The sequence below is a fragment of the Bos grunniens genome, chromosome 2 (genome assembly GCF_055505025.1).
Source record: "Bos grunniens cultivar Pamir isolate PY7600 chromosome 2, Bosgru_T2T1.0, whole genome shotgun sequence".
Taxonomy (NCBI): Eukaryota; Metazoa; Chordata; class Mammalia; order Artiodactyla; family Bovidae; genus Bos; species Bos grunniens.
This window is the reverse complement of record NC_141166.1, coordinates 103,321,294-103,346,876: the sequence shown is the minus strand read 5'-3', so window position 1 is coordinate 103,346,876 and position 25,583 is coordinate 103,321,294. Positions and strand designations below refer to the sequence as shown.

The 25,583-nt window shown below is 37.2% G+C and overlaps 1 protein-coding gene across 2 annotated transcripts in view; it reads left to right on the top strand.

Annotated features, from left to right (window-relative positions):
* Window positions 1–313: 313 nt before the first annotated feature.
* Window positions 314–25,583, top strand: part of KCNH7 (potassium voltage-gated channel subfamily H member 7) — a 527,402-nt gene continuing 502,132 nt past the window's right edge. For both annotated transcript variants that reach the window (XM_086370020.1, XM_086370012.1), the window contains exons 1-2: window positions 314–692; window positions 2,341–2,571. In XM_086370020.1, coding sequence (XP_086226146.1) covers window positions 617–692; window positions 2,341–2,571 — 307 coding nt within the window. In that variant the 5' untranslated portion in view covers window positions 314–616. The remainder of the gene's footprint in view (window positions 693–2,340; window positions 2,572–25,583) is intronic.

Sequence of the window (25,583 nt, the reverse complement as noted above, 5' to 3'; positions counted from 1 at the left end):
TGTGTGTGTGTGTGTGTGTGTAGGGGGAGAGGGCGGGGATAGAAACGTCAACCATCCCCCCCGCCCTCCCCCCCCCCCCAGCCTCCTTTTCTTTCTCCTCTTCCTGCAAAAGCTGCACAAGTCTCTCATCCCAGCCCCCTTCTTCCCCCACCTCCCACTCCCCCCCGCCCCTCCAGCTATCCTTACAGCTCTGGGCAACCGCCAGGTTAAGCCCATTTGCACTGGGAAATTGACGCTGTTTGGGAGAAGAGAAACAGATCGATTGCCCTTGTGACTCCCCGCCCCCCTCCCCACCCCCACCCCACCGCTCCCCTCCTTCCTTCCCTCCCCCGCCACCTCCCCTCACCCCGCCTCCTTCCCTCTCCCCACCCCCAAACCCTCTCACCCGCGGCAGTCCGGTGCGAGGTCCCCTCCAGAAGGTGAGGGGAATGGATTGGACTCCGGTAGGGAAAGCGGGTGTCTAGAAGTGGTGCTAATGGGAAGAGATTTCTGGTTTCAAAAGAGGATGCTCTGCCACAAAGAGCGGCTCGCGCGCTGGCCTGGGCTCTAGCCGAGGAGAGATCCCGGGAGAACTCCGGAGCTCGCGGGGAGCGCTCCTCGGAAGACCGGGGTCAACATGCCTGTTCGCAGGGGGCACGTGGCACCACAAAACACATTTTTGGGGACCATCATACGGAAATTTGAAGGGCAAAGTAAGTTCATTTGTTCTCTTCTCTCTCGCTCGCTTTTCGCTTTGATAGTGCACTTGGCGTCTGCCGCTTCCAAGCTGAGGAGACTCGGGGCTCCGTCAAGTTTAGAGACTGTGAAACGGAGCCAGGAGGTTCAAATGGCAGCGCAAGTGTTCTCCCCGTGATATTAATTTTGATTTACATTTTAGATTATGGTCTCCATTATAGGAGGCAATTTGATCCTCCTCTCCCACTGCTCCATTATCTGCCTTGCTACTTAATGTCCTACTCTTCTACTATCTTAAAGGGAACGTACTAGTGTAACGGGTTTAAATTTCGTGGCTGTTTTATTGTAGACTTTTTGAAAGTCAGGAGCAGGGCAGAACACACTATGGGAACGAAGGAATGTAAATGATAGCAGCGATGTAAATGTCTAGGCAAGCTGTATTTTACTTCGGTTATATTGCAAGGCTGTGGTGTGACAGGGATGCTTGCTTGCTGCTAGTTTATAGAAGCTAAACTTTGCATCGAATCCATGCAAATCCCAAGCAGGAGAATTTGGGGAAAGCAGTATCTGATCCATGTTGATTCCTGAGGCAAACAGTTCATTATTTGAAGAATATTTGTGTCCCTTTATTACCCCCTTAAATTTCCACTAAAAATTTAAAAATTAAACTGTAGTAAGTAAATCCCACAAAGACTGAATGCAGAGAAATTTAATATTCTCATGTGTACTAATTATAGGGAATAAATTATTGTTATACAAATATATTGATTTTGGATCCTACACTAGTTAATTTATATCTGACGTTTCCTTTAAACTCCATTAACACACATTTACTTTTGTACATTGTGCAGTTATTTTGGTGCTGCATTTAGTGGAGAGAGGATATGGTACCTTGTGTTCAAAAGAAACTTGTATATCCTGCTTCATATTTTATTTGGGAATAGTAAATATAATCTATGATCAAAATTAAGAAGCCCTTTGTATTAAAGTCCCTACTACTACACAAAAATGTGAGGTCACCAAAGTAAAAGTGAAAAGGTAGTTAACATGATATTTACTGTGTGTGTGTAAATATTTTTGTCTTCTGGGTGATATATATTATGAAAAGGTGAACTTCTGCATTATTGAACTGCTAATTACTGTGAAATAGTTTCATGGCTAGTAGTTTCAGGATTTGTTATTTTTAACATGATGTGTGTCATATGCCTTAGAGAGCTAGAGAAAAGCCAAATCCAGGAATAATAACTACTTTAAGAAAGTTGTACTCTGAGGGCCAAGGTTGAAGTGAGGAACCTGACAGCTACAGGATGCTTCAGTGTTTGGGCTTTGAAAATATTTACCTTTCAGTTCAATGGCATTCTGGAAATATCAGTGTGCCAGCTGCTTGTCTGAGTGCTCATTAGGACCAAAGAGAGTTATAGGGCTTGAGAACTAAACTATTTGGGAAATGATACTCTCCAAATTTGAAGAAAAGCTTCTTAGTACATTTTGTTAAAACTACTCAGGGGACCATTCATTTCAGTTTTAGGGTGTCTGTGTCCAGGCAGTTAGTGATTTGGGAAGTACCTGCATTTCAGTTTTCCTGTTATGCAACAAATTGTTTCACTGTTTATAAGAATCTTGAGGAAGCTTTGTAAACAATACCATACTCTCTTCTTATTCCAGATAAGAAATTTATCATCGCAAATGCCAGAGTGCAGAACTGTGCCATCATCTACTGCAACGATGGGTTCTGTGAGATGACTGGTTTCTCCAGGCCAGATGTCATGCAAAAGCCGTGCACCTGTGACTTTCTCCATGGGCCCGAGACCAAGAGGCATGATGTTGCTCAAATTGCCCAGGCGTTGCTGGGGTCAGAGGAGAGGAAAGTGGAAGTCACCTACTACCACAAAAATGGTAAAGTTGATCTATTTAGGATTCCTTGTGTCTTATTCCATTGAAATGAAATTTTGACAGTTGATTACTGAGAGTTCATAGGCAGAGAAACCCCAAATAGTCAGTTGAAGATACATAATTTGTTTATAGTGTTGCAGGAATCAAGGAATGTGGAGACTGTCCTCAGTGGATAGTAGGTACAATTTCGTTTTTGAATGAGTACTCTGTACTCTTCAAAAGTGCAATAACTTAATGTCACTGAAGACAAAACGCCATAAATCAGTCTCACTGTTCCTTAAGGAATAAAGGCTAGTAATTTACTGGTTGTGTTGATATGCATTTGGCTGGAGAGAAATACAGAGTTTTATTTCAAGTAAGGACTTACAGGCAAAGTAAAGTCTTACAGAAAAATGCCTATCTGAAACTAAAACTGTTATAGTTACAGGTATTTCTTAGCTCTTCAGCTTTATTTGATAGGCAACACCTTTTGTTTCTTTTGATGCTTTTTATGCAAGATTAAGGATGACATATAGGAACTTATAAAACTGGTCTAGTAAACCTATGTATATTCAAATAACAGTCTATTCATGTATTCAAGATTTGTTCCAAAATAAGAAATGGAGAAAAGGAACTATGATATGTAGAATTATTGGTATTCATTTTTACAGCTGCAGCAAAACTGGCATCTGAAACTTAAGGTCATACCTCCACTTCAAGGGCACTTCTCCTTTTAGGATTGCTTTGGGAGCATAAGTACACTAGACCTCTAATAGTTCTCAAAGAGATACACATTTAGTGGGCATGCATTCTTTAAATATATTATATATATATATATGAACTTATATGTATAAGTATTCAGATATACCCATTTAAAGTATATACTTTCTCATGTATACACTTAGTGATATCTGACAATTTGAAGCTTAAAGGCAAATAGATTAAAAATGAATGTTATAAGATTTGTTGATATTGCATTATCATTTTTAAATTCTATTGTTAGAAATCAGTGAGGCAGAGGGTTATCTCATCAGATATTTAGGTAACTCTTGAAGTTTATAAATGAGTGATATGTTATAATGACTCATCATTTGGTAAGATACATTCTAACAGGGAAAAGGTTTAGCTCTTCCTCCTATTTTCTTATAATTAAATATTTCATGATAGAAACATACAATTATTAAATTACTAGATTATCCTTAGCATCAATTTGAATGGGTATGAGTAACAAAGTATGACTGGAACAGGTCTGTATAACTTTGGATTAATCTGGAATGAAACCAGTTATATCATTATCAATCAAATAGAGTTTTTTAAAGTTCTCTCTTCCCCGCTACTTTTTAATCAGGAGGGTTGGCATGCTAGAAATAGCCCAGTTGCTCTGTTGTCTTGAAAGCATTTCTTGGACAGAAGCTCTCACTACCCAAATGCAGCTCATCTTCTTTGTGTGTGCATGTGATGCCAACAGTTTGGACTTTTGGAATAATTTGAATGTCTTGACATTTTGCTCTTATGAATATCTGTCATGATGTCCCCACTGTCTGTATTGTGGTTACTGTACGGTGTATTGGTCATAATATTTTCTGGTACATTTCAGAATTTTTTCAGCTTACAGAATTTAAGTGTATAATTAATCTGGACTATATAGATAACTATAATTTTCAAATTATATTTTCAGATAGAAAAAGTGTTACTAATAGCTGTAAGTAAAATGGTAATGTTTTGAAGCCTAGTTTATTTTGTACAATGTGACCGTATAAAATGGTCTCAAAACAATTTTAAAAAGCATTTTAATGTGGAATCACAAACATGGATGTAAAAATTTCTACAGTGAAGATGCTGGTACATTGACTAATGCAAATCTTTCTATCAGTGATTGCTTGGTTATAATGAATTAAAATATTGTTTTAGACAAGGAGTCTTTATTTGGAAGCTTGTTTAGACATATAAATATCAACTTTTGTTGATAATTTTGATTCTGTTGGCTTCATTTTCACATGTGACTCAGTCTACAAGGACTTGAGTATCTTTAGAATCAATGACAAATGCTGCCTATTTTGCTTTTTTTGATTTGGGGAACATGAGGTGATGGGCCACGCTTTTTTTTTCCCCCAAAGAAAAATATTAATTTGAATGACCTTTGTAAATTGAGAAGACACAGTCAGACTTAATTTCTTTGAATGTAATCAACTTGTGTTTTTGCTACTAATACAACTGCCTTGAATAGAATCTTCTGAGTGTATTGGTTTTATTCACATGGCAACTAAAAAATCAGTTAGAGCTTGTGAAGTTCAAATGATTTGAAAGTCTCGTCTCTTAGAGACGTGCCAGCCAGCTCTACATTTATAAAAGTAGGGAAGGACAAGCACTAACATTTTCATTGGTTTGTTTCCGAAAGTTTCCCTAAATCTTTATTATTGAAGTCATTTACTTTTGACAGGTTCTTGGTTTCTTAAGAATATATGGTAAATGCCTCCTTTACTTATTCTTTATTTAGCACTTCACTGGGATATGAATTGTGATGCAGTATGCACAATGAGCAAATTGAACAAAAAGTTGAGATATACTGTTTTCCACTTTTTCCATTCACTCACATTGGAGTAGCAAAAATAAGAGCATAGCCTTATTTCTGAAAGATTGTTTCCCAAAGTGGCCCAGAGGCTCATAAGTAGTTTAAACTTTTGATCTGGGTGATGAGTTCATGTGGATTAGGTGTGCGTGAGCCACATGGTCACCATTGTGAAGCAGTGCTTCCTACCATACTCCTTCCAGTGATTTTTTTTTTAACCAGGTACAACTGGGCTTGCTGTTTACCAGAATATCAGTTTTTATAAACCTGGTTATTTGCAGTAGGAATATTTGACAGCCCTTCCTTTGAGGATTCTATTTTACAGCTTAAGTCATTATTGCATAAATCATTCTTGGCAGCTGTGAAATATTGCTTGAGGTGATAAAGCTGTAAATCTTTTGACATAAAACTCTAATTATACAAAACTATAATTATGCTGAAGCTTACATAAGGACAAGTATGTATTTTAATAGCATAATATGTGCATTTTAAAAATACCTTTTTAGCAAAAGTGATTGAGAAATAGCAAACACTTCAATTATTAACCCATTCATAGTTTGGAGATGATGTTAGTGGTAAGGTAACAGAAGAACAATTTAGTTGGTCATCCTTTAAGTTATTGCTCATCTGGTTTGGGGTGTGTCGTGGAACAGAGCTGGCTAGTTGAAGTGCTAAACCATTTCCATCAAATCTACATATGTAATTTTTACCTTAAATTATCAAGCCACTCTAAACATTTGGAAAGATCAAAGTAAATTTCTCCAAAAGAAGTAAAGGTCTTACCTCGGTAGAAAAATAGGACTTGAAATGCATTATTTTTAGAGGTTAGAGTATTTCTGTATTTTTGCCACTATACTTTCAGACATAGTGCAAAGGCAGTTTTTTTTGTTGTTGTTGTTGTTAGCAAATCAGAAATGCCGCTTTCTTTGTTTTGCTTCTAAAGGACTAAATGATGAGAAAGGGCTGAGGGAAGTCTTTTCCTGATCTACACGGGGACCAGATACAGACAGGGCACTAGTCATATTGTGAAAAGTGTGAAAGTCGTTCAGTCATGTCTGACTTTTTGTGACCCCATGGACTGTACCCCGCCAGGCTCCTCTATCCTTGAAATTCTCCAAGCAAGAATACTGGAGTGGGTAGCCATTTCCTTCTTCAGGGGATCTTCCTGACCCAGGGATCAAACTCCCATCTCCTGTGCTGCAGGCAGATTCTTTACTCTCTGAGCCACCAGGGAAGCCCAGTCATATAAAGTTCCAGAGGTATCATTTGATTCAAATCAACTCTAAGAAAGGTTTTGGTTTGGTAACACTGAATCTACCATGTCTAAGAATTATTTGAAAAGACCTTATGGAAAATGCTATGTTGTTAGGAGTAAAAGTGAAGATGCACACTGAGTGCCACCACTCTCCAGGCACCTGAGAAATAGTAGGAGGAGATGCGAAGGATTATCCAACCTTATCTCTACTTTCAGGATGTTTTTATCATAGGGTGACTAAAGTTCATTTCTATCTTCTAAATCCCAAGATGTTTTCTTAAATTATTTTTAAAGAAAAAAAGACTACATAGACTACAAAATGAAGACGCTTTTATATTAATGAAGAAAACAACTTAGGGTTAACTACCATTCTTTCTCTATTCCTCAAAGCTAAAATAAACTTGTATATTTCCTCTTATTTTTTATTTGTGCATAATACAGACTTATTAAAGAAGCAGTGAAGTTTAGTTAAAATTTTAATAGCTCAGAATAAATTTTATAATAGCTTTATAAAGTTATATTGCATGCCAATATTCAGATCTCTTAATTCCTGAATTGTGTAGTAGAGATAAAGATGGTAGTTTTGAGAGAAAAATTGAAGCATATTTTGTGTGTGTGTAATTCAAGCAACAATAAAGTTTGCCAGGGAGCATCTTGCCTAGAATTTGTTTTGGTGTTCATTTAAATTTTCAGTTTGTACATTTTTCTGTTCTGTCCAATAGTATTTAGTAACAAGAGTAACATAAACTACATTTTTCTTTTATATATCTAAATTTCATTGGGCTTCCCTAGTGGCCCATATGGTAAGGAATCTGCCTGCAATGCAGAAGACCCAGGTTTAATCCCTGGCTTGGGAAGATCCCCTGGAGAAGGGAATGGCTACCCAGTCCAGTGTTCTTGCTTAGGAAATTCTATAGATAGCTAAAGTCCTTGGGGTTGCAAAGAGTATATTTCATACACTCTAGTAGAAGGAGACTCGAGTAGAAGGAGAAGTAGAAGGAGAAGGCAATGGCATCCCACTCCAGTACTCTTGCCTGGAAAATCCCATGGATGGAGGAGCCTGGTAGGCTGCAGTCCATGGGGTCACTAAGAGTCGGACACGACTAAGCGACTTCACTTTCACTTTTCACTTTCATACATTGGAGAAGGAAATGGCAACCCACTCCAGTGTTCTTGCCTGGAGAATCCCAGGGACGGTGGGAGTTGGACACGACTGAAGTGACTTAGCAGTAGTTATTTTATAGAATTTAGATTTGATCAATTGTATTTGTTGATAAAATAAGATTTCTCAATACTCCTCCTCATAGTTTGAAAACTTTACTTCATTTTCCAAGTGAAAACAAAATATCCTAAAAATTTGGGTGTGCGATGTTTACCTCTAAGCAGGTTTGGTGCTGAAAAGAAGCTGAATTATCTGCCAGCCTGAGAAATAACTGCTCAGTTACTTTCTCACTCAAGGGGCTTGAGAACAGGGTCAGCTTAGGGCTGTAGGCATATGCTAGATTTAGTGGAAGGAACTAATTTCTCTGGCTTCTATTGGCTTCCAATGTTGTTTTCATTTTTATTTTTTGGCTATAAATAGTCACTAAATCAATTACTGGCAGTCAGTGGCAGAGAGAGTCCTAGAATAATTGATTCACAGGAAAGTAGCGGTTTGGAGTATGAGATGTTAAGACATCAACATTCATTTGGCCATCTAATCTAGAAACCTCAGGGTCATTTTCTGCTGTTTCCTCTCTCTCTTCTCCCTAAACCAATTGTTCACTAATTCCTTTCACTATTTACATTTGAAACATTTCCTAATGACAACCCTACATTCCCATCACTGCCAAGTGCCCTGTTGAAGCCCTCTTCATCCTTCTTCTAGAGGAGAACAGACGCTTCCCTCCCTTTGCAATTCATTCTCCAGTATACCAGCAGAGAGCTATTTCTGAAATAAACAGTGATAATTATCAGAGTCAGGCATCCCTGTAAATGAATTTCATATACTAAATAATGAATACAACAATCCTGTAAGATACATGCTCTTATTATCCTTAGGAGAACCCTACACCCCACAGAGATGAACTTAGCAAGTCACACTTAAGTGATGATGCCCAAGCCTTTAAAAACTTTTTCATATTTTCAGCTCAACGTATTCAGGTCATAATTTGGCTTAAAAATCTATCTTAACTCCTTTAAACTTTCACAAATAAAGTTCTGGACTCTTTAATACTTGTTGCCTTCAGAGGTGAATTCACTTGGGTTTTTAAGTAGAGTGTGTTTAGAGAACTAGGTGGATTCCCAGTTCTGACAGTTACTAGGTGAACTCAATCAAGATTACCTTCTTGGTGCCTCAATATCCTTTTCTGTTGTATATTTGGAAATAACATCTACTTTGTTAGGCTGATTGATTGTTTTATATAGAACAAAGTACATGGCATTATTCCTAGTATGGTTTCTTGCCCATAAACTGTGCTTGATAAGTATCAATTAATTGAATCTTGGCAACTTTGTTTTTCTTATAAATCTTATGTTCCCATAATACTTCACTGCTCAAGAGTTTCTCAAAGAAGCCATGCCCTTTTATGTCACCATAGCCTTGTTCACCCTTCAGAAGTCTTCCTTTATCTATAATAAACAAAGTCCCAATGATTAGATTATCTTTCCCTCAGCTTCTCACCCTAAAGAAACCATTATCATCTTTCCAAAGGCAGATTAAAACAAGTCTTCTGATGCCTCCTTCTATTTATTCCTGAACCGCTGCAACTCTCCCACCCTTGGTTCTCAACTCCAGTGTAGCACCCAGAATGTGCTACGTGTCATTATATGTCGTTGTTAATTTTGAGCTCATTCAAAGAAAATGCCAAGTCTTATTAATTTCTAAGTTCAGAATGTATGGAAAACTGTCTGGTATGAACTATGTGCTCAATTAGCATTCACACAAAGAATGAAGAGAGGATTAGAAATGGAACCATAGAATTGGGGAAACAAGAAACAGATCAACATCAGGAGAGGTTGTGAAAAGTGTAATTAAAGGGAAAGTGTGATGTTTTGATTTTTCTTATCTTCTTAAGAATACTTCTAAAGTGTTAAGAACAATTTTCAACATTGTTATATTAATGGACCTGTTTCTTTGCTTAATAAGCTATTAAATAACCTTCATAGTCTGTAGCTATGCTGATAGCTAGAAAAATATTTAGTAAAAATGATAAGCTATTGATCAGGAATTCTCAATAATTAGTAGTAATAATCAATAGTTACCCATGTCACTCAGTCACCAGTAAATCAAAATGATGCTTACTAGTGTCTCCAATTATATCTGTATAGCAGCCAAAGTTCTCCTCTAACTTGAATTCATTGCTGTGTTTCACATAGTTCCCGCAGGAACTTACAAGTTAGATAGTACTGGCATTTTAAACCTAGTAGAACATCTCATTCCTCACTGTTTCCTTGAGAATTCTTAATTGACAGTGAAGCTCAATTTCAGGGTCAGTCAATGAGTGTTAAATCTAAAGTTAGCTTATTAAAATATAAATAATAATTCTTAATTGTTACTGTCAAATGAACACATTCTCTCTTTACTCTGTGCGACCCTATAGATGGTAGCCCACCAGGCTCCCCCGTCCCTGGGATTCTCCAGGCAAGAACACTGGAGTGGCTTGCCATTTCCTTCTCCAATGCATGAAAGTGAAAAGTGAAAGTGAAGTCGCTCAGTCATGTCTAACTCAGCAACCCCATGGACTGCAACCCACCAGGCTCCTCTGTCCATGGAATTTTCCAGGCAAGAGTACTGGAGTGGGGTGCCATCGCCTTCTCCGACTCTGCTGTCTACATTTAGCAAAATTATAGAACCACCAAGAAGCAATAGAATCAGGCAGCAGTAAGACATTAATCACCATAGTGAAGAAATTGTCCTATTACTGAACAATTAGGAAGGTCAAATTGCCACTTGTCACAGATGGGTTACAAGAAAACCGAGTACCAGCCTTCTATTGCCGTGACTATTTCGTATCGTCCTCTTGCTTCTATAATTTATGTAAAATATCTAATTGGAAAAAACCAAAGCAGTCTTTCTGTGACAGTTTAAATTAGGACAGAGGCAGCCCCTGTGCCCTTTAGTCTGTTAAATGGACACGTGTGTGTACAAGCTCTCCTGTGTGTGGTTTCCACTGTTGGGTGGAGTGTCTCACACTACTTTTTACTTCTCTTCATTGATTTACTTCTGTCTATGGTGGATCTCCGTTGCTACATGAGGGCTTTCTCTAGGTACAAGGAGTGAGGGCTTCTCTCTACTTGTGGTGTGTGGGCTTCTCATTGCATTGGCTTCTCTTGTTACAGAGCATAGACTCCAGGTGCACGGGCTTCAGTGGTTGCAGCACGGGGGCTCAGTAGTTATGATTTGCTGGTTCTAGGGTATCTGGGCTTCAGTACTTGTGGCACTTGGGCTCAGTAGTTGTGACTTGTGGGCTCCAGAGCACAAGCTCAGTAGTTGTGGCACATGGGCTTAGTTTCTCCATGACATGTGGGACCTCACCCAACTGGGGATCAGACCCCATGTCCCTTGCATTGTCAGGCGGATTCCTGTCCACTGCACCGCCAAGGAAGTCCTACATTTACTTCTAAAAAGGGTAAAATAGCCTGGACTGGCGCTTGGTGAGCAAGAATTTGGAAGAAGTGAGAGAGGATTGGGGTGCATTTTGGCACTTAGTTGCACTCAGTTTGTAAAATAATTTCAAACTGAACCACACTGGTGAGCCTGGCAAGGCTGCCCAGGCCACCCTGCTTTTGTTTACCTGATTTTTTCCTCCAGGATGAAGAGTCAGAAAACAGCAGGTGGAATCTCACCATTGCTGGTTTTATTGTCTCCTTTTTTTCTTCCTTCCTGAGAATCATTAGGAGCATTTCTATTGTCATTCATTGTTTTGATAGGACATTAATTCTTATTTGTTGTTTGAAATACTGCTTTTGAGAAACACGTAATAACTGCATGGGTTCAAGACAACTTAAAATGACCTTCTGTCATTAAAAATCTCTTCTCATACTAACCTCTGTGTTAAAAATACCATTTGTATTTCTAATCCATGAAATCTGTATTAATGACTCAAGCTGGTGGGCATGATGAAAAAAATTAAAGTATAAAATTGATGGTGGTTTCATAATCAATTTCTCAAGGATCAAATAAAGAATGAAATCTAGGAAAAAAAACTAAACAAGGTGCTTATATGTTTAAAAAAAAAAAAAAGGAACACTATTTGTGTTAGAAAAGATCTCATATTGAAATCAGAGCCCTAAGTGTTTTGAATATATCCTTAGGGTATAATTAAGATCCCATTAATTCAATAAAATCAATAGTAGAGCCAAACAAAATTGTATGTTGTGTGAATAATTTTAATCAGGTTCCGACTTATTTCTCTTAGCTAAATTACTTAAAATTTCTTCTGCTTTTGCTAAAAATTTCTATGGACACCACCCATTTTCTTTAATCATGTTAATCAGTTGATGTTTAGCTATACATTTATTTTAGTCTTTTATACACAGAGTTGTGCACTCTGGGTTTTAATTTTCCTGGTTGTAGTATATGAACTATCGTCCTTCACCCAATATAGATCTTCTCCCAAAGGATTAATCAAGTTCCATTTCTTTGACTGACTATATAAATTACTTTATCTAATTTTCATGACAGCTCTGGGAGTAGATATCCCATTTTACAGATTAAAATAAAGTTCAGAGTAGAGAACTGATGATCACTGGGCAAAGTGGAGTTGAGATTTAAAATCTAGAATTTTCTATGCTTGCAAACTTTGCTGCCTCCAAATATTTTATACTTTTAAACTTTACCACATCCTACGTGTCCTAATTCTAGTTATTAATTATAGATTCTTACTGGTGGTATGAGGTGTGTATCTGATTAATTTTCACCAAAGGGTGAATGAATGAAGCAAACTTCATCCTGGGCAATTTGTATTTTAAATAGGACCATCATTCAGCATGAATCTTTATCTGGCATATAATTCGATTTCGGTAGGGTGAGGATAGTTATTGTGTGCTTATAATCTTTGCATTGTTATTAATGGTGCTCTTTTTTTGCTCTTAAAAGTGTCTCTGTTTTGGACTGTCAACTTAGGTTTGGGGACATTTGTACTGAAGGACACCCCTCAGCTACTATGTGTCCAGTATTTATCCAGAAGGTCCAGAAGGAAACGTGTGTGGTAGTGTGATTCAGGAGCAGAAGCCCTATTATGTTCTTATCCTCTCTCCTTCGTACAAGGAAGGTTTTATTCTTGGCAAAACTATGCGATTTAATGAAATTTACCAAAATATTTAACAGGGGAATCATAAATTTACTGGCATGAAGAATCCTTGTTTTATTTAAAACATCTCCAGTTTTTTTCATCTTGGGCCAAACGTCAGACTCAGTTCTACTATACACCCTACTGTCTTATGCGTCCCAGCTCCTCCCAAAGGCTGCCATCCTCTCCTTTATATGATCTCTAAATTTCTCAGCCAACTTGTCTTAACATTTTTTTCCCATTGTCTCTACAAGAACACCTATGAAATTACCTTGTAATAATTTATTTCTATGTCTGTCTCTTCCACTCAGAGTCAAACTGTCTGAAAGCACTTATCAATGCACTTATTTTAAAAAGGGAAAGAAATGGAAGGAGAGCAAAAAAATAAATTTAAAGAACCAAAAAAATATACTTGTTTGCTGATGAAAATGTCAGATAGCACATTCTAGAGAAGTCTCTCTCATTCAACAACCTTTATCTAGATATGAGAAATGTAAAAATTACCAACATATGTTGTTTATTAGTTGAGTGGCTTAATTTGCTGCCGTATAGCTTATATTTTATGATACAATTTCTTTTAATACTTAATAACCTGTAGCTTTTTCTAAAAGATAAGACAACTACTCAGGCTTCTTTGGTTCACCTAGAAGGAGAGAGGTGGTCAGGACAGTCCAGATAAATCCTTAATGCCTGCACAGTCAGTTGATTCTGGTGGGGGCAAACACAGGTCAGTAAAAGGGAGAATATGTCTACATATGCTTATAATAATAAATGCAGGTTTGTAAGCCATCCTAGCTCTCCATGCATCTTGTTAGTTGAATATACATGATAAAATATTTATAAAAGCTTCAGGTCGGCTCAGTTCAGTCGCTCAGTCACGTCCAACTCTGCAACCACATGGACTGCAGCACACCAGGCTTCCCTGTCCATCACCAACTCCTGAAGCCTACTCAAACTCATATCCATTGAGTCCGTGATGCCATCCAATCATCTCTTCCTCTGTTGTCCCCTTCTCCTCCCGCCTTCAGTCTTTCCCAGCATCAGAGTTTTTTTCCAAGGAGTTGGTTCTTCGCATCAGGTGGCCAAAGTATTGGAGTTTCAGTTTCAACATCAGTCCTTCAAATCAGTACTGAATAATATCTGCTTACAGTCCAAGGAACACTCAAGAGTCTTCTCCGGCACCACAGTTCAAAAGCATCAATTCTTCAGCGCTCAGCTTTCTTTATAATTAACTCTCACATCCGTACATGACTACTGAAAAAACCGTAGCTTTGACTAGATGGACCTTTGTTAACAAAATAATGTCTCTGGTTTTTAATAAGTTGTCTAGTTTGGTCATAGCTTTTCTTCTAAGGAGCAAGCATCTTAATTTCATGGCTGCAGTCACCATCTGCAGTGATTTTGGAGCCCCCCAAAATAAAGTCTCTCACTGTTTCCATTGTTTCCCCATCTATTTGCCATGAAGTGATGGAACCAGATGCCATCTTAGTTTTCTGAATGTTGAGTTTTAAGTCAACTTTTTCACTCTCCTCTTTCACTTTCATCAAGAGGCTCTTTAGTTCTTCGCTTTCTGCCATAAGGGTCATGGCATCTGCATATCTGAGGTTATTGCTATTTCTCTCAGCAATCTTGCAGTTATTCTGATGTCTTTTTCTGCTATCTTTCTTCACACACTGAAAACAGCCTTGTACTTACATGTGTCTCCAAACACATTTAATTCTTTTGTCCCAATTCTGAGTCATGGATTGAGATTGTAAGGTCTGTATGGTATCAGCAGACACTTCATCAGTCATATCCTGACACAGGATTTCAGTCAGCAAGGATTTCATGTCTCTAACTCTCTCTCAAAGTGGATTAATTCCACTGTCAAAAAAAAAAAAAAAAAGAAAGAAAATAAGAGAACAAATAGAATAAAAGACATAATCTTGAACCTCAGAGATAGCCGTTGTTGAAATCATGGCATGCATATGGTCCATAATTTTTCTATACAAATAATGCACACGCACACATACACTTACATATGTGCACACCCATTTTTTACATGATCAGAATAGCATTAACTATACCAAATTCTATCCTGTTTCCCTCACTGAAAAATTTATCCTGAACAGGTATGTGTTTTAATGATTGTATAATATGTATTACATGGCAAGTCTATAAATTATTTCAATATTCACAAAGTGTTACATTGAAGGAAGTAACATATGACCAACAATATCTTATTATTGATCACTAACACTTCTAAGTCTTTACAATTATAAAAACATACTAATTTTTCCTTACTGTGTACATCTAGAAATATAATTGCTGAGTAAAATGGTAACTTTGTACCTTAAAAAGCTTTGGTGCATGTGTGCGTGCATGCTCCGTCACTTCAGTCATGTCAGACTCTTTGTGACCCCATGGACTGTATAGCCCACTAGGCTTCTCTGTTCATGGAATTTTCCAAAACTTTGGTTCCTCTTGTCAGATTATATTCCACTTAAGTACATATTTCCTGTGTATAATAAAACTTGGTATTCATTTTAATTTTTGTTGGCTCATTAAATAGTATGTTACTGTCTGATCACTGAATTTACTCCAAAATTTCTGTCAGATAATGTATAGAAAATATTTAGAGCTAACAGTGCTCAATATTGCTGAGCCTATGGAGCTATATGGCCTGGATGAAGCAGGAGCTGAAATCAAGATTTCCAGGAAAAATATCAATAACCTAAGATATGCAGATATGACACCACACTTATGGCAGAAAGCAAAGAAGAGCTAAAGAGCCTCTTGATGACAGTGAAAGAGAGAGTTAAAAAGTTGGCTTAAAACTCAACATTCAGAAAACTAAGATCATGGCATCTGGTTCCATCACTTCATGGCAAATAGATGGGGAAACAATGGAAACAGTGAGAGACTTTATTTTGGGGGCCTCCAAAATCACTGTAGATGGTGACTGCAGCCTTGAAATTGAGAGGCGCTTGCTCCTTGGAAGAAAAGCTATGACCAACGTAGATAGCATATTAAAAAGAAGAGACTTAACTTTGCCAACAAAGGTCTGTCTAGTCAAAGCTGTGGTTTTTCCAATAGTCATGTCTGGATGTGAGAGTTGGACTATAAAGAATGCTGAGTGCCAAAGAATTGATGCTTTTGAACTGTGGTGTTGGAGAAGACTCTTGAGAGTCCCTTGGACAGTAAGGAGATCCAATCAGTCCATCCTAAAGGAGACCAGTTCTGAATATTCATTGGAAGGACTGATGCTGAAGCTGAAATGCCAATATTTTGGCCACCTAATGCGAAGAACTGACTCATCTGAAAAGACCCTGATGCTGGGAAAGATTGAAGGCGGGAGGAGAAGGGAACAACAGAGGATGAAATGGTTGGGTGGCATCACTGACTCTATGGACATGAGTTTGAGCAAGCTCTTGAGCAAGCTCCAGAGTTGGTGATGGACAGGGAAGCCTGGCCTGCTCTGCTGCAGTCCATGGGGTTGCAAAGAGTTGGGCATGACTGAGCGCCCTGAACTGAACTGAAGGAGCTGTAGGACTGTCCAGTGTAGATGCCCCTTCCTACACCAGGCTCTCGCTTCCAAAAACTCCTTTTCACATTCACATTCTCATTTCAGTGATTTTCTGGCAGTTTTCCAAGCCTCAGATTCAGAAACTCATACCAATTATTGAGTGTTTAGGAGCATTCCTTGAAGTTTTTTTTTTTCCCCCTTTCTGTTTACGGGTTTGATTTTAAGTTATTTTCAGTATTGCTTATTGTCTGTGTAAACTCTGATGAAAATCATGATTAGTGAAAAGTTTTTATTCAGTAGTTTGCATATGAATATATAGTCATATATATAAATATATCTCAAATTTTATAGCTTTGTTTAGATTCAAGTGATAGGCATGACAAGTAATAAATTCATAATAAATAAACTTCCAGCAAGGATTCCATGTAAGAGAAATGTTGTTGTTCAGTCACTCAGTCGTGTCCAACTCTTTGCAACCCTATGGGTTACAACAAGCCAGGCTTTCCTGTCCTTCACTATTTCCCAGAGTTTGCTCAAACTCATGTCCATTGAGTCAATGATGCCATTCAACCAAATTGTACTTATAATTACAAATGATATCAATTACTCAAAATTACACAAAAATATGTGAGGAAATATACAAGCAACAGAAACTCAACTAGCATTAAATAGACTGCTAACTTTATCCCAATATAATACTATCGAAATGACTGCAGAGAAAGATCATTCTCTTCCTAGGCTTACTTAATCAGGACATGCAGAGCTCAGGTAATCTGATCTTTCTAGCTGTGACTCAATTCTCAGGTTTTCCCTCCAGGTGTTCTTTATAATGAATGTCACTTAACCAAGACTCAGTAGGATTTATGGATTCCCAAATTGCTATTCTCAGAATTTGCTCCCTGAATGAAGGAAGGACTACACAAAAATTCCACTAATGATGCATAGTTTCAACTGTCTTATTCATTGGCGTCTATTTAGTTCTCACTCTAAAATTGCAGGACTTGTTTCTTTGCATAGTTCATGTTTCAAGAGTTGAGCAGAAGGCATCCTACTAAAATTTCATACCCCTCAATGTTCATTATTTTAAATAAGGTCAGAACAATGTGAGTACAGTGCGAGTTACACAGCATTTGTTTTAAATATTGGCTCCTTTGAGGATGCCAATAACTTAAATGATGAACTTCCCTCTGGAGCATAACTCACTTAAAAGAATTCTGTTAGTACTTTTTGTTGTTAATCTGAGTTTTTTTTGAAAATGTGAGGAATGGTGAATATGTTTTCTAAATCTTTACCAAGAATTTTACACTACTCTTGAGTTTTCTTCACTAATACAAAATAAAACTAAATGTTTGAACTACAGCTCAGTTACAGAAATGAAAATTAACCTCAACTGTAAACAAATAGGCAAGAGAATCTTCATAAATACTTCGTATATGACGTTTGAAACATAACAAGTAACATTTTAAATTTTTTTCAGAAGAGAGTGCTTAGAGATTTTAGCTACAATATATGAAGTTATAGAATTAAAATATTAAAATATAAAAAATGAAGATGAAACTGACCTTTTAATTATTTTAGCTGCATGTTGGAATCCTGAGAAAAAACAAACAAGAAATTCCAGGTATTATCTTTTCATTCTAGCAGAAGTAATCATCAGGGTCTAGGGGCTGGGAGGGATTGGGGGCAGGAGGAGAAGGGGACGACAGAGGATGAGATGGCTGGATGGCATCACCGCCTCAGTGGACATGGGTTTGAGTGAACTCTGGGAGTTGGTGATGGACAGGGAGGCCTGGCGTGCTGCAATTCATGGGGTTGCAAAGAGTCGGGCACGACTGAGCGACTGAACTGAACTGAATTGAACTGAAGTAATTATGCTAACTCTGTTAAAGAGTTCAACAAACATGCACTAAAAAAACCCAGAAAACTTATTCTAAAGTAATGAACTTATAACCAGGCAGGGGGCCTTCTTGCTACCAACTCCATTGTTCCAGAATTAGAATAACCACCCTCTTCTATCCACACACCCATTTTAGTCATAACTCAAATAAAAATCAGATCTTGAAATTTTTTCTTTTTGTTGATTTTAGTTTATTTGTATTTGTGTACCCTGGTATCTTGCTAATGAGTTCAAAGACTAGGCTTCCCAAATTATCTATAGCAGCGTACATGTTATTCTGTAACTGGGATGAATTAAGTAGGAGACTGTGGTATGAGCACTTTAATTGATATTAAAAACTTTCATTTATTGGGTACTTACAATGTGCCACTAATCTTGTGGAATCTCATTTTTCACCCCAATCCTCAGGACATCTTATGAAGTAGGTATTTGATTATTCCCATTTTATAGATTGAAAAGGTGAAGTCAGTAAGTTTTCCCAAGGCTACCCAGGTGAAATATAACAAAGCTGTGATTTAAGTGTAGCTTGTCTTCTCTCAGAGCCTCTGCCCTCAGAGCTCTACTGCACCACCTCGGGCCCCCTTCTGCCCATGGAAGGTCTCTAAAACGCACAGTGCACACAATGCACACAGATTTGACATTAGAGTTAAGTTCCATCTTAATAGAAAAATGTAAATTGTTTCTGGATTTTAGACACTTAAATGTTTTAAATTTTGAGGCTCCTAGTTTTCTCTCAAATGCAATTAAGTAAACACGTATTTCTGGTGTTTCAGAAATACTTTAAATTCACCTTTGTTTGCCCCATGCCTGAAGTAGTTGCTTAACAAATAATTTCTCTAAATAAATATATAAATGAATTAAACCTGAGGCAAACTCTCTTAACCATTTGATCGGTCTGTTACTTCTTCAATAACGTGCAAGTTGTCTTTTGCCTGTTTGAAAGGGATGATAAAGAAGGAGCATACCACTCAGATATTCCTTCAAGAGAAACACCGGCATCTTGAACAGATGTTTTCACACCTACATGTTCATTGTAATGGTATTCACAGTAGCCAACAGGTAGACTCAACCTTAGTGTCCATCAAGAGATGAATGAAAAGGTGTGATGCATACCTACAAGCGAATACTGTTCAGCCTGAGAAAAAGAATGAAATTCTGACACATGCTACAACATGGATGAACCTTAAGGACAGTATGCTTAGTGAAATAATTCAGTTATGTGGTGTCGACTACAGTTACACTGTTAACGATAGAAAGTAGAATGTTGATTGCCAGAGTACAGTAGGAGGAGGCAAAGTGAAGTTTGAGATATCAACTTTCTGTTGTTCGAGATAAAAAAAGTTCCAAAGATTGTTGTACAACAGGGTGCACATAATGAACATTACTGTACACTTAAAAATGGTTAAAATGGTAAAACAAAAACACAGAAAAAAAAGAAGCCTAGCATAGTGGCTAAGATCATGGACTCCGTAGTCAGGTGACCAGGTCTAAATCCTGAAATATACATCGTGTGATCTGCAAGTTACTTAGTTGCCCCGTCCTCAGCTTCATCATCAGTGAAATGGGAACCATGATAATAATAGGACCTATCCTGCAGGGATTTATGAGGACTAAATTTGTCTGTATTTGTAACAGCACTTACAGAAGTTCCTGGTACCCAGTAAGTGTAATGTAAGTGTTAACAAATAAAATTACATAAACATTTGAAAAAAATGTGAAAAAGAGATTGGGTTAAAAATACTTGTAAAGTTGAGATGCTTACTGAGTGTTGTGCTCAAAAGGAAATTTGGAGCCACATGTGTGACTGAGTAAAAAATGTGAATGAAATTTTGATGTCAGTAGGTAAAAGAAGATATCAACAGTATTTCTTGAAAATTTAAAATGTGAAATTCCCGGGACTTTATTCTGGAGATTATGGCCTCAATCACATTCTGTATAATTTATTTTTATACCTATTTTGAAATGCTGAAGCTCGTTTTGTTTTAGGTATAGTTGCCCTGAAAATGTCAGCAGTCTGGGTAATTTTTTACAATTTTTCTCTGCACAGCTATCTTTCAGCTACACTGCACCAGTTCCAGAATAGTATTCCAGAAACCAGTGCATTTTGAAAGCAATAGTTCCTCAAGTCACAGTGAAGTGTAAGCTCAGTTCACCTTTCCTCCTTCCTAGATTTAGTGGAAATCAAGATAAATCTTATTTAAGACAAATATGTGGAATTAATTGAAACCTACTGATTTGGAGAAAATATGTAACTATAAATACCCAAATATTGACACTGTAGCTAAGGTGACTGTATCATTTATAATCCAAAGCAGGATTATTTTTAATGTGAAAGGGCAAGTTATTAATAATTATAACAGGAGCACAGGAGAAATCCAGGACTGTCCAGACAAATTAAATGAATGAGTACTCTGAATACAACCTATATCTGTCACTGTGTATCAGGGTTTTCAAAGCGTAATCCATTCTATAATACATATTTTTCATGAACAGTTTTTAGATTCCTGAGAATGACGAGCTTAAAAATGTAGCCACTCATTCTTGTGATGCCTAAAATGCTTACTGTGTAGACAAAGGCAATATCTTGCAATCTGGAGAAATGAGTCAGAATTCCTCTAAAGAATATATTGCACCTGCTGACCTCTTTGAAACAAGACTACAAATGAATCTTTCTATAAATACCATGTTAAAGGCTCTCAGCAAAGGAATTAACCTTAACCACTTTGTGGACCATGGTGAGTCATGGGAGCAGAATGGACAAAAGGCAAAGAGACTGAGTTCCTTGTTGAATGCCACCAGTTCTTTAAAGGATATCTTTGACTTTCAAAGATCTTATAAAGGATACTTATCTCTGAATCTGTTTTTTAAACCTTGGGTGTGCACAGGGTGAGTGCACAGCCATCTCTTTGCTATCTTCTCTGTTAGGCTTTAGTCATATGTATTTATCTGTTTGTAATCCTGTGATGCAGTTAGCCTTGCTTTGTGTGTAAAATTAATTGTCTAAAAGATTAAGAAGGAAGGACAACTCCAGAACAGTTGGGACAGATAGCATTAAGCATAAAGTTATCAACATTCTAATGAAAACAATTTAAAAAGCAGTTAGTTAATTTATTCAGATTTTGACTGTAAGTTCAGAAGTGAACTTATCAGTTGTCATGAATTTAAATGAAAATTGATCTCCAAATTTGAAGAGAAAGTGCAAGAATCAGAAAATCAAAATTAAGGAATAAGAATTATTTTTCCAGAAGAAAGTTAGATGAAAGTGGTACAGCTGGTATTCTCATATTGTTTGTATTTTCCCAGATCCAGCACAAACATAAAGGAAATCATCTTTGTCTGTGAAAATTGAGTTTGTAAGTAAATTTAGCTTTTGCAGTGGTACAATTCAAAAAGGGGACAAAAGCCTATGAATAACAGTAATCACAAAAATCCTTTTTCCCTTCCAGATCCCACTAATTATTCGTTTTAAATTACCCCTGGTTTTCAAGATCATTGCCCATGATAAAACATTACCAGGAGGATGTGGGGAAAATATTAAGGCATGAGAAATTATACCCTTCACATTTATCTGTTTCTTTTCCTTTTGACTTATGGTGTCCCATTCACTTTATAATTGCTAAATAAAATTTCACAGAATAAAGAAATACCTGAATAAATATATTGAAGAACTTATATGATATGTGGAAATAGAAGTTGCATTATTGTGGGTAGTCACATATTTTTCAATGGAGATGTGTCCATCCCCTTTTTAATCAACTAAGAGAGAAGAAATACACAGATCTTCGGTCAACATTATTGACAATTTATCCTTAATGAAAAGTTATAGAAAAGAGCATCCTTAGTTAAGGAGTGATTTCTTCTAGTCCCTTACCCTGCATTCTTCCTCAGCTCCTTATTCTAGAAAAATATTGTCCTATCTCCAAACAAAGAAAAGTGAACTAGACAAGGTAGAAATCTTTGACAGTTGAAAAGGGCAAAATTTACTGGTTTCTTTCAAGTACAACCAAATTTGCATTATTCTTGAAAATTTACAGAAAAGATTATCACTTTAAAGTGATACTTTACTATTATCACTTTAATTAAAAGTTTTATTTTGAAAAATATTCAGACATACAGAAGAGTTGCCAAATATTACAATGAACTCTCACACTACCTTGATATAGATGAACCTGTTTTGCAAGTTGCCACCTTTGCTTTATCTTTGTATTTTCTGTATAACATATATACACATTGCTGTCTTATGTCTCTTTACTTATTTTGCTAAGCCATTTGAAAATTCTGCATAGATCATGACCCTTCATCCTTGAGTACTTCAATGCTTTATAAATTAATAAAAAGGAAACACATTTAGGTAGCTACAGCTTACTTATCAAATTCAGGGAACTTTATGTTGATGCAGTACCATTATCTAACACACCCTATGGTCAAATTTTGTCAGGTGTCCCAATATTGTCTTTTAGCTAATTGTTGTTGTTCAGTCACCAAGTCATGTCCAGCTCTTCACAGCCTCATGGACTGCACCATGCCAGGCTTCCCTGTCCTTTACCATCTCCCAGAGTTTGCCTGAGTTCATGTCCATTGAATCGGTGATGCCATCCAACCATCTCATCCGCTGTTGCTCTCTTCTTCTGCCTTCAATCTTTCCCAGAATCAGGGTCTTTTCCAATGAGTCAGTTCTTTGCATCAGATGGCCAAAGTATTGGAGCTTCAGCTTCAGCATCAGTCCTTCCAGTGAGTATTCAGGATTGATTTCCTTTAAGATTGACTGGTTTGATCTCCTTGCTGTCCAAGGGACTCTCAAGAGTCTTCTCCAACACCACAGTTTGAAAGCATCAATTCTTCAGTGCTCAGCCATCTTTATGGCCCAACTCTCACAACTATACATGTCTACTGGAAAGACCATAGCCTTGCTATACAAACCTTTGCCAGCAAAGTGATATCTTTGCTTTTTAACTCACTGTCTAGGTTTGTCATAGCTTTTCTGCCAAGAAGCAATCATCTTCTAACTTCATGGCTGCAGTCACCATCCACAGTGATTTTAGAGCCCAAGAAGAGGAAATCTGTCACTGCTTCTGCATTTTCTCCTTCTATTAGCCATGCAGTGATGGGACTGGATGTCATAATCTTAGTTTCTTTTTTAATATTGAGTTTTAAGCCAGCTCTGTTATTCTCCTCCTTCAAGAGGGTCTTTAGTTCCTCTTTCCTTTTTGCCATTAGAGTGGAATATCATATGCATATCTGATGTTGTTGATATTGAATATGGTTCTCTATACTGTACCATAGGACTTTGTTATTTATACATTTTATATATAATAATTTACATCTGCTCATGCCAACCTCCCACTTCATCTCTTAATTTGAATCAGTTCCTCAGCCTTTCCTGTCTTTATGACATTGATATTCTTTAAGAGTACAAACTCATTGTTTTATAGAATGCTCAATCTGGATTTGTTTGATGAGTCCTCATAACTTGATTCAAGTTGAAAATGTTTATATGTTGTATCATTTTCAGAATTGCCAGAATCATGTAATGTCAGTTTGTCCAATTATTGTTGATAAATTTAACAAAAACATGCAAAATATCTACAGGAAAATAATAATAAATATTATTAAGAGAAGTTATACAGCAAATAAGTAAATAGAGAGATGTTCTTGTAAATGAATTGCAAGTTTCAATGTTGTAAAGATGTCCAGTCTTCACAATTGACCTGTAATCCTAACAAAATTATAGCGTATTTTTGATATAAAGTATCAAGCTGATTCAGAAATTTATATGAAAATGCAAAAGATATAGATAGCCAAAAAGATCTCAGAAAAGAAGAACAAAGTTGGAGAATTCTAACCACATGATTTTAACAATTACTATACATTAAACCAATCATGAAAATGAGTATTGGCCTACATCAGTCAGTTCAGTTTAGTTCAGTCGCTCAGTCATGTTGGACTCTTTGTGACCCCATGGACTGCAGCACACCAGGCTTCCCTGTCCATCACCAACTCCTGGAGTTTACCCAAATTCATATCCATTGAGTCAGTGATGCCATCCAACCAGCTCATCCTCTGTTGTCCCCTTCTCCTCCTGCCTTCATTTTTTCCCAGCATGAGGGTCCTTTCCAATGAGTCAGCTCTTCGCATCAGGTGGCCAAAGTATTGGAATTTCAGCTTCAACATCAGTCCTTCTAATGAACACCCAGGACTGATCTCCCTTAGGATGGACTGGTTGGATCTCCTTGAAGTTCAAGGGACTGTCAAGAGTTTTCTCCAATACCACAGTTCAAAAGCATCAATTCTGTGCTGAGCTTTCTTTATGGTCCAACTCTAACATCTGTACATGACTAGTGGAAATACCATAGCCTTGACCAGACAGACCTTTGTGGACAAAGTAACGTCTCTGCTTTTCAATATGCTGTCTAGGTTGGTCATAACTTTCCTTCCAAGGAGTAAACGTCTTTTAATTTCATGGCTGCAGTGACCATCTGCAGTGATTTTCGAGCCCCCCAAAATAAAGCCAGCCACTGTTTCCACTGTTTCCCCATCTATTTGCCATGAAGTGATGGGACCGGATGCCATGAGCTTCATATTCTGAATGTTGAGTTTTAAGCCAGCTTTTTCACTCTCCTCTTTCACCTTCATCAAGAAGCTCTTTGGTTCCTCTTTGCTTTCTGCCGTACGGGTGATGTCATCTGCATATCTGAGGTTATTAATATTTCTCCCTGCAATCTTGATTACAGCTTGTGCTTCCTCCAACCCAGCATTTCTCATGATGTACTCTACATATAAGTTAAATAAGCAGGGTGACAACATACAGCCTTTATGTTCTCCTTTCCTATTTGGAACCAGTCTGTTCCATGTCCAGTTCTAACTGTTGGCATACATACAGATAAAGAGATCTATGGAACAGAATAGTTTATAAATAGATCCTCACATATATAGTTAACTGATTTTTGATAAAGGCACCAGGATAATTTAATTGGGGAAAGATGAGGCTTTTCAATAAATGAGCTAAATTAACTGAAAAAATACATGGGAGGAAGTAGATCCTTACATTGTACTTTGCACAAAGTTAATTTGATGTGGTTTATAGACCTCAATATACTTCCCCTGTGGCACAGTGGTAAAGAATCCACCTGCCAATGCAGGAGCCACCAAGAAGGTGGGTTCGTTCCCTGGGTCAGGAAAATCCCCTGGAATAGGAAACCAACCCACTCCAGTATTCTTACCTGTAAAATTCCAGGGACAGAAGAGCCTGGTAGGTTACAGTCCGTGGAATTGCAAGGAGTTGGCATGACTGAGCACGCACGCTAACTAACATTATAGACATAAACATAAAAGTTAAAGTTATAAATTTTTTAGAAATAACCACCCAAAAAGTCTTTTAACTTTCACTGGGCAAAGATTTCTTAGAAAGTATATAAAGGACCCTACCCTTAAAAATAAAAATGAATTGTACATCATCAAAATTAAAAACTTAAATGTAGTACTTAAAAAATTTCATTAAAGGCATGAAAATTGACATAGCCTGGGAGGAAATATCATCA